This window comes from Populus trichocarpa, chromosome 16 (genome assembly GCF_000002775.5).
Source record: "Populus trichocarpa isolate Nisqually-1 chromosome 16, P.trichocarpa_v4.1, whole genome shotgun sequence".
Lineage (NCBI taxonomy): Eukaryota > Viridiplantae > Streptophyta > Magnoliopsida > Malpighiales > Salicaceae > Populus > Populus trichocarpa.
Window position 1 is genome coordinate 2,205,267 of NC_037300.2, and position 18,153 is coordinate 2,223,419.

The following is an 18,153-nucleotide window of genomic DNA, read 5'->3' on the forward strand; positions in this document are numbered from 1 at the left end:
ACCTTTGTGCTTGAAATAAAATATATAGAAAATAAAAAGAAAAGTAACAAAAAAACAACCAAAAAAGAAACTTCTTAAATTTTTTCTCCATATTCAAAAATATTAATTTTTACCCGTCCAAACCAAAATTTGCATATCAAATCTCAAATCTCTTGTTAACTAATTAGCAAGTCAAAACATTTATACGAATATAAATTTAAAATCTTTGTTATAAAACTTGATTTGATAGTGTAAATAAATTCAGATTTTATCTCATAACAAATAAGAAGAGTTGAGTTTGTTAAAAGAAAATCTCATTAACTTGGTTAAAAATCCATTAATTTTTTTTTTATTTTAAAATAATTTTTTTTATTTTTTATTTTTTTAGTTATTTTTTCCTATCCATGACCTGAAATAAAAAACTATGTTAAAAACAATAACATATAGAAAAAAAAATCCCTTTTCCATCTATTTTTTTCTCTTAAGATTTTATTTCCGCTTTTGAGTTCCGAAACTCTCGAATATGCGTAATTATATTTATAAACCAGCCAAACACATCAACCCTTTATGTGCCGTGACACATGTAATCCCCACGTCAGATTCGAGAAGTGGAAAATCAACATCAAAAAACGAACGAAGACGGGAGAGAGAGAGAGAGAGAGAGAGAGAGCGACGGCAGAGTGTTAAGTAGACATAGACGCCAGAGAGAGTGAGAAGTGAAAGAGAAGAGGAGCGGGTGGTTCCGGTCCTTTATCTTCTTTATCCACCTCTTACAAAAACCTTCCTCTTTTCTTCTTCTCCTCCACACGATTCTCCAACCCACAAAAATCTCAAAAATATATAAAAAAGAAACATTCTCTCGCTCGCTCGCTCACTGACTGACTGACTCATGGCTTCTCTTCAATCACCAGTAGTCTCCCCGATTCCGCAACTCGTCAATGCTACAAGACCGAACTCACTCAATAAGAATTTGTTATTTGTTGATTTCGTTGGACTCTACTGTAAATCGAAGAGAACTAGAAGGAGAATAGGACTTTCTTCGAGTTTCTCTCGATTTTCAATTAAAAAGAACTCCAGTCCGGTCCACGCCATTCTCAGTGTTGACCGTCAAAACATCTCTCCGCAGTATCCTCCTCCTCCTGATTTGAAACCGCAGGTATTTTTCTTTTTTCCTTATAACTTGTTTTGCTGTTTGCGCTGAAATACAGTTTTTCTTTCTGTTTTTCTCAAGAGACGTGTTCGTTTTGGTTTTGTTGACATTTTAATATTTTTTTATGATTATTTCATTTCTAATATATTTAATGAATTTTAGGCTTTTTCTTTAAATAAAAAACATTTTGATTCCGTTAAAATACTAGTTTTTGTTGTTGCTGCTTATTAGAGATGATGATCATATTTATTTGTTGTTTGTTTGATTTGAAGAGTAAGAAATGCAGGCAGCTAACGAAACAGTAGCTTAAAATACTGTTCCATACGGCTCAATTTTTTTATTTAATTATTTTGTTATGAAATTTAGGTAGCAAACTTGGAGGATATAATATCAGAAAGAGGAGCATGTGGAGTTGGATTTATTGCGAATTTGGAAAACAAGCCGTCCCATGCGATTGTCAAGGATGCACTTACGGCTCTTGGTTGTATGGAACATCGTGGAGGCTGTGGAGCAGATAATGACTCTGGTGATGGTTCAGGACTGATGACTTCGATTCCGTGGGAGTTATTTGATAAATGGGCTGAGAGTGAAGGGATTGGTTCTTTTGATAAGTCGCATACTGGTGTTGGGATGGTTTTTTTCCCTAAAGATGATAACCTCGTGAAAGAAGCCAAAAAAGGTAATGTCGTGAGTTGGTTTGAATCCGGTTGAGTTAACGTGTTTGGAGAGTGCTTATTCATTTTCTCACCTTTGATATTTTGTAGAATGGTGCATGCATGAAGTGGTTTGAATCCGGTTGAGTTCATGTGTTGGATAGTGCTTGTTCGTTTTCTCACTTTTGATATTTTGTAGAATGGTGCATTTTTAGTTTACTGAATGATATGCATTGAGGTTTTGTTTTGACAATGGGTTGAATTTGGTTTTAGTGTTGTATTTCATTTAAAAGAAGATTGCACTTTTCTTTCTGTTATGTTGATGCACTATTCTTTTGGTTTTCTTTCTTAGCAATGTGATTTGGCCCAATACCCTTGTCATAATTTTCAGTTGGTCTTCTCTCTCTAGTAGACTTCTGCCTAGGTAAAGATAAATATACCTGGCAGCGAAGCATAGAGCAGATATCTTTTAAGATTCATGTATGCACTGAGTGTGGGATAATGTTTTCCATCTTCATTCCTAAAAATGTATGGGGTATATATTTGCTTTTCTATCTTGTAGTAAGTATCCTTCACTCTCTCCTTTTCTTCTTGTTCTTTTTTTTACCTGTTGCAGTTTAGTGTGCATGACTGACGCTTTTTTTTACCTTAGCATCAGTTTGATTGATTGCACACTGTGATTATTTTGTAGCAATTGTAAATATTTTTGAACAAGAGGGCCTTGAGGTGCTTGGATGGAGGTCCGTTCCTGTAAATACGTCCGTAGTTGGTTTTTATGCAAAAGAAACCATGCCCAACATCCAACAAGTATTTGTTAAAGTTATTAAAGAAGAGAATGTTGACGACATTGAACGTGAACTGTATATCTGCCGGAAGCTGATTGAAAGGGCGGCGAACTCAGCAAATTGGGGGAATGAGCTTTATTTCTGCTCTTTGTCTAATCAAACAATTGTTTATAAGGGAATGCTTCGTTCTGAAGTTCTTGGGATGTTTTATTCTGACCTTCAGAATGATATCTACAAATCACCTTTCGCTATTTATCATCGAAGGTATAGCACAAATACTAGTCCCAGATGGCCTCTTGCTCAACCAATGCGGTTTCTTGGTCATAATGGAGAGATTAACACCATACAGGTTATAAAGTTCTCTACAGTACTGCTGTGTAGTTAGCATTTTGAGGCATCTTCTTATCTTGATTCTAAAATGCACACAGGGTAACCTGAATTGGATGCAATCTCGAGAAACCTCATTGAAATCTTCGGTTTGGCATGGTCGTGAAAATGAAATTCGTCCTTATGGGAACCCAAAGGCATCAGATTCAGCAAATCTTGACAGTGCAGCCGAAGTAAGAGCTGCTACTTTTATGCTTACATGATTTCCTCAACCATCATACGCGGCTACTTTAGAAGATTTCTCCTATTTTCTATCTCCTTTTTTGTATCATTGTGGGGATCACTTGTGAGTATTGTATGTCTACTCACATCTCTTTCATTAGATATTACTATCAAGGAGCGAACAAGGAAAATTTATTGGCTAGAGTCTTTAAAGTTTTGATCGTACAGAATCCAGCGCATCTCATTTTAGCTGGGACAACTTCTTTATGGATACCTTTGGCGCTTAAAGTTGAAAGTTGATAATGTTGTGACTCTTTGTTTTGGTACTATGAAGGAATGATTCCTGACCATCTTTTCCCATGTTTAAATGGAAACGTACATGGGTGCTTATTTGATAAATAATCATTATCACCAGGATTTATAACTAAAACCGATACATGTGATGGGGTGCCAGCACAACAAAGGGGGGAAGTGTATGTGCTGTAGACTCAATTTAGTACATTAGAATTGGTAAATTTTCCCATATTCTTTAGCTATTCTTATGTAACCCTTCTGTGTTTTGATTTGTTTCTGCTCTTCACCTTTTCAGCTGTTAATAAGGAGTGGACGCGCTCCTGAGGAGGCTTTGATGATTCTTGTCCCTGAGGCATATAAAAATCATCCAACTCTGACAATCAAATATCCTGAGGTATTTTCTGTTGGTAATTTGCAAGTTGAATTTGACAATATTTCTTTCTGAATGCTAAACTAATTGAACCAAGCCTTAGCACATAACTTATCGGGTCAGGCGTCATAACTCTCTTCCCATTTAGCAGGTTCTATTTTGGACTTAGTTGCTTCTAGAATTTCGGCGGTCATCTCTTTTTTTCAACCTTGATTTATAAATATGCTGGTTGTTTCTCGTGTGTTTTTAATTTGATTTAAATTGGTGCTGGTAGTGTTTTTGAAATAGATTGTGATTGTAGTTAAAATTTACCCTCATAATTTTATTGCAATTACTTGTAGGCAATGCATAGTTTATTGGTTCCATGTAGGTTGTAGATTTTTATGATTATTACAAGGGTCAGATGGAAGCTTGGGATGGACCTGCTTTACTCTTATTCAGGTAAATTTTGACAGACTTCTTGTACTATCTTGGAGCGCCAGGAGTTGATGGTAGCTCATAGGGACCAATAGTAGAGGGCTATAGATGATTATTGATGTGCTCACCGACAATTAGGAAGTGTCCTTGATTTTGGTTTTCATTTTTTACATACCAGGTTGTAATACCATATCAGGTTTTTCCTTAGAACTGCCTTGGGAGTCAGTAATGATGTAAAACAACAATGTGCTTGCTTATACAAATGTAAATGAATTCAGGTGCATGCACATGTATATGCACATATAGCTAGTGGCCTAGAATATTGATGGTTTGTCGTGGGCTTTATTGTTTATTCTATATTTGTTTTTCAGTTCTTGTTACTGACCGTTATTATTTTATTTCAAATGGCGTAGTGATGGAAAGACAGTTGGGGCTTGTCTCGATAGGAATGGACTCCGTCCTGCTAGATATTGGCGGACAGTGGACAATTTTGTATATGTTGCATCTGAGGTGTGTTCCACATATCATATAAATTGAAAGTACTCAATGATTGATAATCTCTAAGGAAACTGGATGTTAGAGCACAATATGCAATCTCGGTGTTGTTAATTTGGTTGACTTAGGGTCCTGAAATGTCTGTTGTTTTCCTTTTTTCTTTAATTTTTTTTTTTGACATTATCGTAGTAAAAATCACTTAAACTTTTATTTATGATTGATAAGTCATGGCTTAATGGTGACCTGTTTTGATACTGGGACCAGGCTTGACTTGGGTTATTAGGATCCCAGCTATGGATTCTTTCTCACTGCAGTCTTTTCCCATCAGGCCTAAATCGCAAAGTCCTCCTTTGGTTAGACTAACTTTTTATTTAATAAATAACTGACATTAAGGCTGCTTGCACTGTTAATTGAAACTCTTGCAAAATATTTAAAGAAATTCTTTTAAAGCAAATTGTGCAATAAATATCACATAATTTGTCAAATTTTATTGAATAATATGGAATCTACTGTGAAATGAGCATAAGTCTGACTTTGATTGCCATATCTAGGTGTTTGATGTCATTATCATTCCGAAGTTTCCTTTTGCTGTGCCTAAGTTTTAAGTTTTGTTTCTACATCTATCTATATAATATAACGAACATGTTCCACTGGCTAGGGTGGGATCAATGAATTGAGATCTCATGAGAATGAAATTATCTCCTCTTTCACTTGAATAGTTGCTGAAAAAACCCAATTCTCTCTTACTTCAGTCCCTGAACTAGTAGGATTTTGTTTGAAATGATGTTGCATATATATATTTGATGTAATTGTTGTGATCATGGTAGATCATTTCTCACATCAGTTAGCTTTGGAGGAGCGAACCATTTGGCTTCATGTTTGCTCTGTAAACAGTTGCGCAAGATATTTTGAATTGTATCATTGAATATTTGACATGCATCTGATTAATTTAATATTTCCTATTTTTTATTTTCTCTTAAACATGGTCTACTTTGTTGCAATCTCTGCACTTAAAAGAAAACTGTACCTTTTATTAACCAGGTTGGGGTTGTACCAATGGATGAATCAAAAGTAACGATGAAAGGCCGTCTAGGTCCCGGAATGATGATAGCTGTAGATTTGCCTGGTGGCCAGGTTTGTGCACATTTTAGTTTTTTTTTTGTACTTGATACCTTTATAAGGTAAATGATGCTGGAAGTAGTTAGTTCATTGTAACTCCACAACCATTTTAATCTACTATATATCATTTTATGCCAGTTTACTGTAACTTCTGAGGTGTTTCTTCTGTAGTTAGCTTCTCTCTCTCTCTAAATCAATGTATTTGATGGATAATAGAAGAAAACTTTTAAGAATAATGCCTAATTTTATTTTTCAGTTTTATAAGACTATCAACATTGTTAGTGGATTCAGAAATTTCTTTAATGTTACTGTCTGATTTTTTGAATTATGAAGTAATATTTCATTGCTGGAAATGCATGCTATTTTTTACTCTATTGCCTTTATCTATGCTGATCTCTCTCTTATTTAGGTAGATTTGGTGTAATTTTACACATAATAGGCTGCTGGCAACTTTTCATTGTGATTGTATTGGCAATTCTTCGAACCCACATCTAGATTTGACTATTGATCAGTTTTTTATTTGCAGGTTTATGAGAACACCGAAGTAAAAAAGCGAGTAGCACTGTTAAATCCATACGGAAAATGGGTCAAGGAAAACCTGCGATCCTTGAAGCCTGCAAACTTCCTCTCCGCAACAGTTATGGACAATGAAGTAACTTTAAACCGCCAACAGTAAGTATATCTGTTTAATTTGCTGTATCATCATCTGCTATAAATTATTTATGATTATTCTTTTTTTTTTTTTTGAAAGCTTAACTTTTCATAGCTGATAGTTATATCTGGCATTTACTCAAGGCTATATGCTTCTTAATTGACTTAGGGATTTTGTGTTGCGGTTTCTATCAAGGTATAAAAAGTTGTTAGTTTAATGTAGAGACTTATCTCATGAAACCATGCGGCTTGTGTCCAGCACCATGGCCCATGTAGGTCCACTGAGACTTCACAGTCTTGATTATCTCTTACGCACCTCATGTAAGATTCGAAACTGCTTTACCATATTGCTGTTTCCAAAACCCTTGAGCAGTTTGCCATGTGAAAACTTGTTGAAAGTGAGGTCACAGTTAAAGGGGTGTGTGCGTGTGCGTGTGTGTGTGTGTTTGTGTACTGCTTCATTAAGTTCTGAGAGCTTCTTGCGTTACAAGGTGTCAACTCTCAAGACCAGTTTTAACTATATTTTAAGAGATCTTCGTGGATATACTTACTATGACAAATTGAAAGGTGTATAATCTACATGTACTATATCTTGGTGATTGGACTCTCATACGTGTACAGGCATACTTTTATATTTAGTTTTGCAGACATATTGTACATTATATGTGTGTGTTGATGCGTGTGGGTGGGCGAGGTTTGCAGACATACATGAACTCTCATATTTGTTCCCTGCCTTCCTTTCCTTGAGTTTTCACTTGAACGCATTGCCTAATATCTTTTACTCATTGCCTGATATCTTTTACTCGAAAGATTTGCCTAATATTAAAAGACTTTTATTTAAATTAGTAGTATTCACCACTTTGGTTTGTGTTCATTATTTTGTACTGTCATGAGAACAGGGCATTCGGCTACTCCAGCGAGGATGTCCAAATGGTTATTGAGAATATGGCTTCGCAAGGGAAGGAGCCTACATTTTGCATGGGAGATGATATTCCACTGGCGATATTGTCTCAAAAGCCGCATATGCTTTATGACTATTTTAAACAACGGTTTGCACAGGTTTGAACTTTGAACATGCCTTTTGATATTTATTTTTAGCTGTGCTTTATGATTTTAAGAATCATCTGTGGGGTTCTGAATGCACTAGCCTTTTGTTATCACACCAATTTAATTTGAAATCATATATTGTTTGCTGAGTTTGTTTTTCATTCCGTGAATGCAGGTTACAAATCCAGCTATAGACCCTCTCAGAGAAGGATTAGTTATGTCTCTTGAAGTCAATATTGGAAAGCGAAGAAACATCTTGGAAGTTGGACCAGAAAATGCTTCACAGGTTCTGAGTATCATCCTTACTTGCCCAGTGTACCTAATGATGTTTATAATGCTTTTGCTACAAACTGCATGTTAGTAATTTCATATATTGAGTGGACTCAAACAATTTGTCACTTTTTTCCAGGTTATCTTGTCTAGTCCTGTACTAAATGAAGGAGAGCTTGAATTGTTACTGAAGGATCCCTACTTAAAACCTCAAGTTTTACCAACCTTTTTTGATATACGCAAAGGGGTTGAGGGTTCTTTGGAGAAAACATTAATTAAGCTTTGTGAGGCAGCTGATGAAGCTGTTAGAAATGGTTCCCAATTACTTGTTCTCTCCGACCGATCTGATGAGCTGGTAATTACCCTTTGGTCTTCCCTTTTTCATTTGCAATAACTTGGAATTTACTGTGTTAAAAGCAATTAATACTGATAACAGTTTCCTTGAAAATATACTAGGTGTTATGATTGCAAGGTCATTGAATGGTTGCTGTTTCTTTTTCGGCCTTGTTTTCTAATTATAGTTCCTGATTGTAAAGTAAACTTTCAGCAACTATTTTTGACTCGGTTCTCATGCTTCCCCAATTACTTTTTTATCTCGGTGCTCTTTGGATGCAGCAAAGTGCAAGAAAACATTGTTGATTGTACTCCTAGTCACGACTCTCCTGATTGAGAATCATTTCACTAGTTGAATGTAATCATGTGTGCTTTTCTGTTGATAGTTTGGGGTACCACTAGTATGCTCATGCATTTTTGTTGATCGTGCTCCATCTTGATTTTTTAACAGTGAATTGGACTACTGAAATTTTATATGTTACATCACGCCATCTGCCAGTGTAAAGTTTCATGATCGCAATCAATTATGAATTCGTCGTTTTCTAATGTAACACATGGATGCTCCTCTAGTTTTCATATCTTTCTTTGTAGGAGAATATTTAAGCTTTGCTATACACAAATTGTAAGTTCTGAATGCTGTTGAGGCTTTCTCTTCCACATGGATGTGCTATGGAGCTGATAAATCCTGACCTGTCTTCCACTTTTCAGTCATCCTTGGCATGCAAGGAAACTTCAGTGCGTGTTATTCTCCTAATTCTGAGTGATACCAATCATTTTCCTCTTTCAGGAACCCACTCGGCCTGCAATTCCAATTCTTCTTGCTGTTGGTGCTGTTCATCAGCATCTTATTCAGAATGGTTTGCGAATGTCAACTTCAATTGTAGCTGACACTGCTCAGTGCTTTAGCACTCATCAGTTTGCCTGTTTGATTGGATATGGTGCTAGGTTAAGTTTTCCTCTTTACATGAAATGTTTGTAGATGATGCTTTTACCCTTTTCTTCTTAGATTTTGGTTATGCTAAAAATAGTGGATGGAACAGTTATTGAAGATATTTAAAGTATTTATAGTAATATGTTTTCAATTTCCCTCCCTTCAGGTTAAAATATAAAAACAATACCAGGTTACTTCCCATATGTTTGGGTTACATTTTCTTGGAGCCCTAGATATTGTACTCTCACATATTGAATACTAATAAAGTCTATATTGTGAATGAGACACGTTTTTTTGTACCATTTACAAATGTCTGAAGAGTTATTCTTAATTAAAGCTGTAGGATACAGGAAAATATTCACTTTCACCTAAAATAATTTTTTGTATAAAGTTAAGTATCATATCTTTGTGTATCTTAATCGCTTCAAAATAGGTAAATTATTAAATGCCATTTGTCAAAGTAGGTCAGAATTCTTTGTATCCTGTTTGCATCAGTTTCACTTTTTGACTTCTCCTTTTAGTGTTGAATCTTGTAAGAACTCGTAGTTCATCCCCTTAAACCTGAATATGCTTATGTTATTGCCTCACATCTGTCGCTTGCATTGACAATATTTGGTTAAATAATTTTTTTTTTTTTCAGTGCAATATGTCCGTACTTGGCACTGGAAACATGTCGGCAGTGGCGCCTGAATAAAAGAACTGTGAATCTGATGATGAATGGCAAGATGCCTACTGTAACAATTGAACAAGCTCAAAAGAATTTTTGCAAGGTGAGTACATCCTTGAAACAATAAATTGTTTTAAGATCTTCACTAGGTACACAGTGTAAGAAAGAAAAAACATCCAAGTGATGTTCATACCTTAAAACTGCCGTGTTTCAGTGCCTAACTATAGTACTTTAGCTTCATTGTAGTTTCTTTGTATTGGCTGTAAGTACTCCCTATGCACTCATTTGTTAAAAATGTTTGAGGCTATGTGAACTATAGAGTTTCAATTCTCATCTAGTATAACCTTTTTGTTCAAGATTTACAATTATGTATTTTTGTGCATCAGAAAAATTACTTTGTCCTCCAGTTCTAAATGTTAGAACTTTATAAGAACATGGCTTTCATCTTCCAAAATATTACCAGATTGCTGCATCTAACGTGTAGCTTATTGTATTGATTGTTCTTCTCTATTCCAGGCAGTTAAATCTGGTCTTCTCAAAATTCTTTCTAAGATGGGCATCTCATTGCTTTCAAGGTACAAGCTCAGAAATTCCAGTTTTTTGGTTTTTTCAACTTTTTGGAAGTCAATTTACTGATGCTTTGTAAATTTTACTGGGTAAATTGACTTGTTTGTTTTCTGTTTTTAGTTATTGTGGTGCGCAGATATTTGAGATTTATGGATTGGGGAAGGAGATTGTTGATCTAGCATTCTGTGGCAGTGTTTCAAATATTGGTGGAGCAACTTTTGATGAGGTAATTTGAACTTGTTAAACTAAATGGTGGAAATTTTGTACTCTTTCTTGTTGTAGTTAACTTCCAATGTTCTAATCCTTTTTCAATCTTTAACTTCACGTTTGAAGTTGCTTTTTTGTTGATTTCCATTTTCTCTTTCCAGTTGGCAAGGGAGACGTTGTCTTTCTGGGTGAAAGCTTTCTCCCAGGCTACAGCTAAAAGACTGGAAAATTATGGATTTATACAATTCAGACCTGGAGGTAATACAACCAATGAATATGTCAGTTACATCTCACAGACATTTACTAGTTGCTTCCATCACTATTAAGAAGATCTGGTTGAAATTTTAGTCAATGTTTATAGCACTAAGCGAAGCAATACCTTGGTTGCAGTTGTGATTTGTAAAAATTACTTCAAATTTCACTAGATCATTAGGATGACACTAAATTACAGATTTGTCAAAGTTGATATCATTTTGAATTTGCTTGATTTATTTTACACAGCCTCAAAACTGTTCTCAAGACTACATTTTATAAAAACTTTTATAACAGGGGAATATCATGGAAACAATCCAGAGATGTCAAAGCTGCTTCACAAAGCTGTTCGCCAAAAGAGTGAAAATGCATTTTCTATTTATCAGCAGCATTTGTCTAACCGGCCTGTGAATGTGAGTGCTGAAATAAATTAGTTTATGTTTTAATTTTTTGAACTCTATTTTATTCTCTTGGAAACCAGCATTTTATAATCATGTAATTAAAATCTGCTATCATTTCAATTGTAGGTTCTTCGTGATCTTCTTGAGTTCAAAAGTGATCGTGCTCCAATACCCGTGGGAAAGGTTGAACCTGCCACATCTATTGTTCAACGGTTTTGCACTGGTGGGATGTCGCTTGGAGCTATTTCTAGAGAAACTCATGAAGCAATTGCCATTGCTATGAACAGATTAGGTGGAAAATCTAATTCAGGGGAAGGTGGTGAGGTAGGCTTTTATAGATCAGTTCTCTTTGTTTGTTTTGTTTATCACTTAGTCTGTTCATTGCTTACCTCTGTCTTTTTTTATGAATCACACAAAGGCATGCACAGACAAATAATAGTAATGAATCATCAGCTCTGCATGGAACTATACATCTGTTTGGTCCTTTTTTAACATATATTGGAGACTAAAGCATTTACAATATTATGTCATCTAGGATCCTATTCGCTGGAGCCCACTTACTGATGTTGTTGATGGGTACTCTCCTACGTTACCACATCTTAAAGGTCTTCAAAATGGTGATACTGCTACCAGCGCTATTAAACAGGTGATGATCCTGACCTGCATTTTCTAATAAGTTCTTAACCTCATGTGAAAGAGGATCTAATATTTTTAGCAGATCATGAGTGCCTGGCTAAAATGTTAATGATATCTGTTTAGGAGAGAAATTGTGTTCTCTTTGAAGTAGTCAACTTAGACCTGCCATTCACCATGACATCTTGGTATGTGAATTATCTTTTGACAACTAGTTGCATTTTATTCAGGTTGCTTCAGGACGTTTTGGTGTCACTCCAACATTCTTGGTCAATGCTGATCAGTTAGAAATCAAAATTGCACAAGGTGCCAAGCCTGGTGAAGGTGGCCAGTTGCCCGGGAAGAAAGTCAGTGCATACATTGCAAGGCTGAGAAATTCAAAACCTGGGGTTCCGCTTATATCTCCACCCCCACACCATGACATTTATTCCATTGAAGATCTTGCGCAATTGATCTATGACCTTCATCAGGTGATCGATTACTCTATTTTGATCTGCAAGCATTCTTCACTTGAAGATATACCCCCATATTGTAACTTCAATGCCTGCTGAACAAACAGGTCAATCCTAAGGCTAAGGTTTCTGTAAAGCTTGTGGCAGAAGCTGGTATTGGCACAGTTGCATCTGGGGTAGCAAAGGGTAATGCTGATATTATACAGGTATCTTCTCATGATGCATTGACTATGCCCATTACACCTTAATATGTCTTATAGTTCTGTGGCTCCTCATCTCCATGCTATTTTAGCATCTTCCAAAGTTGGTATATTCAAGTAATTTGCTGGCTGCTAATTAAGAGGTCACCTTCTTTTGGTCAACATGCTCGTTAAACAAAGTGATTCTCTATTATACTTGGAAATGTCTCTCTTAAGACAAAAATAAAAATAAATAAATAAATAAAGCATAAAGTATGGTAGATGTTTAAGGTCAGAAGTTAAACTATGTTGTGATGTAGGACTGAAAATAGAAGGGAGATTAAGCATAAATTGATGAACCAGAACAAATAATGCAGAGAAGAAAGAAGGGATAAAGAAGAATTAGAGGAGAGCAAAAGTCTAATAACACTTTTTTTTTTCTTTTTTCTTGTAACTGGTTTCCATGATTCTGACATTATAAGCTAGAAGAACTCAATCTTTTGTGTTCTGTATATGTTTAGTGGTAAATTAGAATACCGATTGTTTTTTTTTCCTGAAATGATCAAATTTTCCTAGCCATCCCAACCCCGCTCTTTTCTTACCATACCCCTCCACACAGTCCACATCATTTGCCAGTGATGTAACTAAATATCAAGTTCTATTGCAGAAGCTTTCACCTGTCTCCTCTTTCTTGCGTACTTTCCTTTACTACTACTACTACTACTATTATTTTCTGAAGGGAAAGTTTATGTTATGATTCTATATGGGCATATGGAAAGCTGGAGAATTCTTTTTTAAAAAAAATATTTTGGTTTTGGATTACGTTCACAAAAGTAGTGGGGACTGGGGAATGCTTAATCTGATATCTTATTTTCTTTGCAGATATCAGGGCATGATGGTGGAACTGGAGCTAGCCCCATAAGTTCCATTAAGCATGCTGGTGGACCTTGGGAACTTGGACTCACAGAATCCCATCAGGTTATTATATTTCATGTGTGAATAGGACGTTAATCCTTGTGATCTGTTTCTCATACATTCTGTGTGCTTTTTTGATCAATGGCAATCTTTTACAGACTCTCATTGAGAATGGGCTCAGAGAAAGAGTGATCCTTAGGGTTGATGGGGGCTTCAAAAGCGGAGTTGATGTCATGATGGCTGCAGTAATGGGTGCCGATGAGTATGGATTTGGTTCCGTTGCAATGATTGCTACGGGATGTGTAATGGCCCGCATTTGTCACACTAATAACTGCCCTGTTGGTGTTGCCAGCCAGGTACCAATGGAACTGTATATGGATTTGCATACTGTGTATCCCTTCAGTGACTTATTCTTTGAAATTGAATTTCCTTTAGAGAGAAGAACTACGTGCTCGGTTTCCTGGCATCCCTGGTGATCTTGTTAATTTCTTTTTATATGTTGCTGAGGAGGTAATCTCTTTTTCTGCCATTATAATTTTAATGGAATTATTGAAGTTATTTCTTTTATCTCTGGTTGGTTGAAATTTTCCAAACTATATCTAAAACTTTGTCCTGATTCTTGTTGCATTTCCTTATGCGGACTAGATAAGAGGCATGCTGGCACAATTGGGTTATCAGAAGTTAGATGATATCATTGGGCATACAGATTTGTTAAGACCACGAGATATATCTCTTGTCAAAACTCAGCATCTTGATCTCAGTTGTATCATGTCGGTATGTATTGAAAGAGTATCATAACTTCCTGCCATTTGTTTTACTGACATGGACTTGCTCTGCCCTGTGTATCGATAACATTGGTTCGACTTTTTTGTCCAGAGTGTAGGCTTACCAAAACTGAGAAGTACTGATATCAGGAATCAAGATGTTCACACCAATGGTCCTGTTTTAGATGATGTTGTTCTAGCAGATCCAGAGGTATGCTTCATATCAATATTTCAATTTTCAACTTTGAATCAATGGCCTTCAGCTGTAAAGGGGTTTAGGGGGTGAGCTTTGCTTAAAGGTTTTGGTCCCTGTGGAGAAGGTCTTGGTGTGCCCCTATATTTTTGTTGGAAGACATTGAGAAAATTCCATGGGCTATCTTTGGTTATGGTAGTTGTGATTCTTTGATGGTAGTACAGACCATACCAATTATATGCAAGCAAGTGTAGTGTGCCTTACTATTTGCTGCCATACTTCTAACTAATATCTTTATTTTTCCAGATTCTAGATGCTATTAATAATGAAAAAGTTGTCAATAAAACCATAAAAATATACAATGTGGACCGGGCTGTTTGTGGGCGTATAGCTGGTGTGGTTGCAAAGAAATATGGCGACACTGGTTTTGCTGGGCAGCTGAACATAACGTAAGATGTGACTTCCTGATGGCAAGTATTGACAGTTTCATTCAAATGCAATTTAAATAAATTATCTTCATGGCAACAGGTTTACCGGGAGTGCAGGGCAGTCGTTTGCATGCTTTTTGACACCTGGAATGAACATTCGCCTAATAGGAGAGGCTAATGATTACGTGGGGAAGGTATGCTGGGAAAAATCTCAACTCCTACCTAGTTGTTTGACAAGTTTGATGTTGAATTCAAATGTGTATTGGTTATTTGATTTAGCCATCATGCCTTGAGAGTTTCTCAATTCATGTATTTGCGAGCTGGTTCTAAATTGTGGTGAAATTTGACTAGATGGTTTGAATTAAAATTTTGCTGCTGTTGAATTAACTTGAGTTTCATAATGAATATGCTGTGAGCACACATTGATTTTCAAATGATAATATAATTTCAATTTGGATAATTCAATGTTAAGCTAATATAGTTTGCTAATCCTGCTAGCAGATTGTTTATGAGGAATGTGTTCGTTTTTATATTTCAAAAACGCTTTTGAAAATATATATATATATTTTTCTTTGCTTCAATTTTTTTTTGTTTTTTCAGATCGTTTTAACGCACTGATGTCAAAAATAAATTTTAAAAAATAAAAACATAATTTCGATGCATTTTCAAGTGAAAAGTACTTTGAAAAGCAACCACTATCACAATAAATCAGGCTCTTTCAGCAGATTGTTTGGGAACGCGGTGCAAATAGCGTTCTCTCAAGTTTTGAATTTTTTTTTTTTTGCTTAAAATGAAATTTTTTTTTATGTTTTCATATCGTTTTGATGTGCTGATGTCAAAAATGATTTTTAAAAAAATAAAAACTTTATTTTAATGTATTTCTAAGCAAAAAGCACTTTGAACTACCACCGCTACCACAATTCCAAACATAAGGGTGTGTTTTCAAATTTGAGGGAACGCAGTTTGCACCGCCTTCTCAAACACACCTTATAATTCTTGTTGCTGAACTGTGGTTTCTGAAACTAGTTGTAAATGCGTTTAGGGTATGGCTGGAGGAGAATTGGTCGTAACTCCTGTGGAGAACACTGGATTTGTTCCTGAGGATGCAGCTATTGTCGGGAATACTTGCTTGTATGGGGCTACAGGTGGCCAAGTATTTGTCAGAGGGAAAGCTGGGGAGCGGTTTGCTGTCAGAAACTCACTTGCTCAAGCTGTAGTTGAAGGCACTGGAGACCATTGTTGTGAATACATGACTGGTGGTTGTGTGGTGGTACTTGGAAAGTGAGTAATGTCTCTCTACATTACATTTTTCTTCTAGTCAAGCAATTAGAAGAGAATGGTTATAATTTTAACCCATTGTTACACTTCCATGTCACAGAGTGGGTAGGAATGTAGCTGCTGGGATGACTGGAGGTTTGGCTTACATTCTTGATGAGGATGACACTTTGATGCCCAAGGTTTGTGCTCTGATCCACACACTTTACCATTGCAAATTTTGTTCTTTTAGTTCAATTGGATTTCCATGAGGTTAGCACTAACTACAAGGATGGTGTCTTGTTTCTTAGCATTTTTCTGACACTATCAGCATCTCAAGCACACACACACAAACCTCGGGGAAAAATTCTGAAAAATATGATCCTGCTTACACTAGTAATGTAAGGTTGAAGGCATGGAAAAACACACTTCACACTAGATACTATAAAAGCACTATGCAATCGGGTTATTTTCCTTTGATTGCCTCCATGGAGGATGAACCCCAGTGCAGTGTCAAGGTTCTCCCTACTGTGTTCTGGAGGACATCGTTTCAGACCATGGGAAAAGCCTCCTTGCATGTATAACAACATCATTCGCAGTTAAATCTTATTTTGCTCTTTCCTAATGCCTATCTTGTTCCCTGAAATCTTCACTGGCACTTGGCTTCAAAATCACTTTTATTGTTGTCCAGTCTTTTAAAAAGCTTCAAAATCTTGCCTGTTTTAACTGTGAACAGGTAAATAAAGAGATAGTGAAGGTCCAAAGAGTAACTGCATCTGTTGGCCAGATGCAGCTAAAGAGCCTTATTGAAGCTCACGTTGTAAGTACACTGAACAAAACTAGTTCATGTGCGCACAGATGCACAGAAAAAAACAAGATATACTTCCATTTTATTTCTCCATTCATGGTTTACTGACACATGCTTGCCGGATGAAGGAAAAAACCGGGAGCAGCAAAGGCGCAGCTATCCTGAAGGAGTGGGACACAAATCTACCACTCTTTTGGCAGCTAGTACCACCCAGTGAAGAAGACACCCCAGAGGCTTGTGCAGCATACGAGGCAAACAGTGCTGGGCAAGTGACATCATTGCAATCTGCATAAGATAGCTCTGCGAGAAAACTCTGGAGGCCGGCCAATAAAACCCGAATTTGCAACCCCAACCTGTACAGATCAAATATAAACAAGATGAACTCTTGACTTGGAATTCTCCACATATTTATAGGGGATCCCCGGAATGCTTGGTATCCTTGGCGATGAAGGTTTTGTAATCGAAGAAAGATTAACATCACCCAAGAGCATCCCAGACATCCATTTTCGAGCATCCAGGTTCCACATTGTTGCAGAAATTGTATAGTGATTTGTGGCAGAAAATGTAAATTCAAGTTAAAAGTTTTTTCACCATTGTCAAGATTCTGATACTTGGCAATAGAACGTTTGATTTCATTTCGCTGGTCATTGTTTTCTCAAAGTTCATGATAATGAATTTCCTTTTTTTCCTCCCGACGAATGCAAGGTTAGTGATTGCAACGACAATGATGGGCTTGAGATACCGAGGACACCATGCTGAACACACCCAGGACTCCTATTATAACATGTATGCTGTCATAATTTTCTGTTTCTCTTTTACGGTTTATTGAGAGCCCCATTAAGGCTCGAGTTATAAAAAAAAAAAGGTAATATTTTCTCATTTTTTCTATGATTCTAGAAACTGCATTTAGTAGGACTTAAAGTTTGCTTCATTAAAGGAAGGTATTGGATACAGAATCAGGTATCTATATCCATCTTTATATGCAAAACATAATTGATTATCTAATTGTTTTTATTATTTTTATTATCTTGACACCCGATAAATAATATAATGAATGCGTTAAGTTATATGTCTAACATGTAAACTCTATGCATATGCCATCATTATATAAAGCGAAGATAGAAAAATTAAAGATGATTTTTTTCAATAAAAATCTCCGTATAAAAATTTTATACAATAAGTTTACCATACCAAATAAAAGATTGTATTATAAACTTTTATTTAAAATATATGTTGCATGTTTTTTTTTAATATAAAACAACAAAAATGTTTTTGACATAGGATAAATTCTTTTTTATGTCCTTGAGTTGTTTAAAAGTTTATTTTTAATATAAAAGTTAAATTATGTCAGATTTTATTTATTTTTCAATCTGAGTTTTTTCTATATAAA

At 35.8% G+C, this 18,153-nt stretch overlaps 1 protein-coding gene across 1 annotated transcript; it reads left to right on the forward strand.

Moving 5' to 3' along the window:
• Positions 1–654: 654 nt before the first annotated feature.
• Positions 655–17,452, forward strand: LOC7458925 (ferredoxin-dependent glutamate synthase 1, chloroplastic/mitochondrial). The gene is made up of 33 exons (XM_002322587.4): positions 655–1,135; positions 1,496–1,808; positions 2,474–2,916; positions 2,996–3,127; positions 3,706–3,804; positions 4,151–4,221; positions 4,611–4,707; positions 5,734–5,826; positions 6,338–6,483; positions 7,362–7,521; positions 7,685–7,795; positions 7,919–8,134; positions 8,900–9,057; positions 9,684–9,813; positions 10,227–10,285; positions 10,398–10,503; positions 10,646–10,742; positions 11,034–11,149; positions 11,264–11,461; positions 11,673–11,783; positions 12,001–12,240; positions 12,330–12,428; positions 13,284–13,379; positions 13,475–13,672; positions 13,752–13,826; positions 13,962–14,090; positions 14,193–14,291; positions 14,580–14,722; positions 14,802–14,895; positions 15,744–15,982; positions 16,080–16,158; positions 16,692–16,775; positions 16,892–17,452. The coding sequence occupies exons 1-33, from the start codon at positions 869–871 to the stop codon at positions 17,054–17,056; spliced, it is 4,863 nt and encodes a 1,620-aa protein (XP_002322623.3). The 5' UTR covers positions 655–868; the 3' UTR covers positions 17,057–17,452.
• The last annotated feature ends 701 nt before the right edge of the window (positions 17,453–18,153 follow it).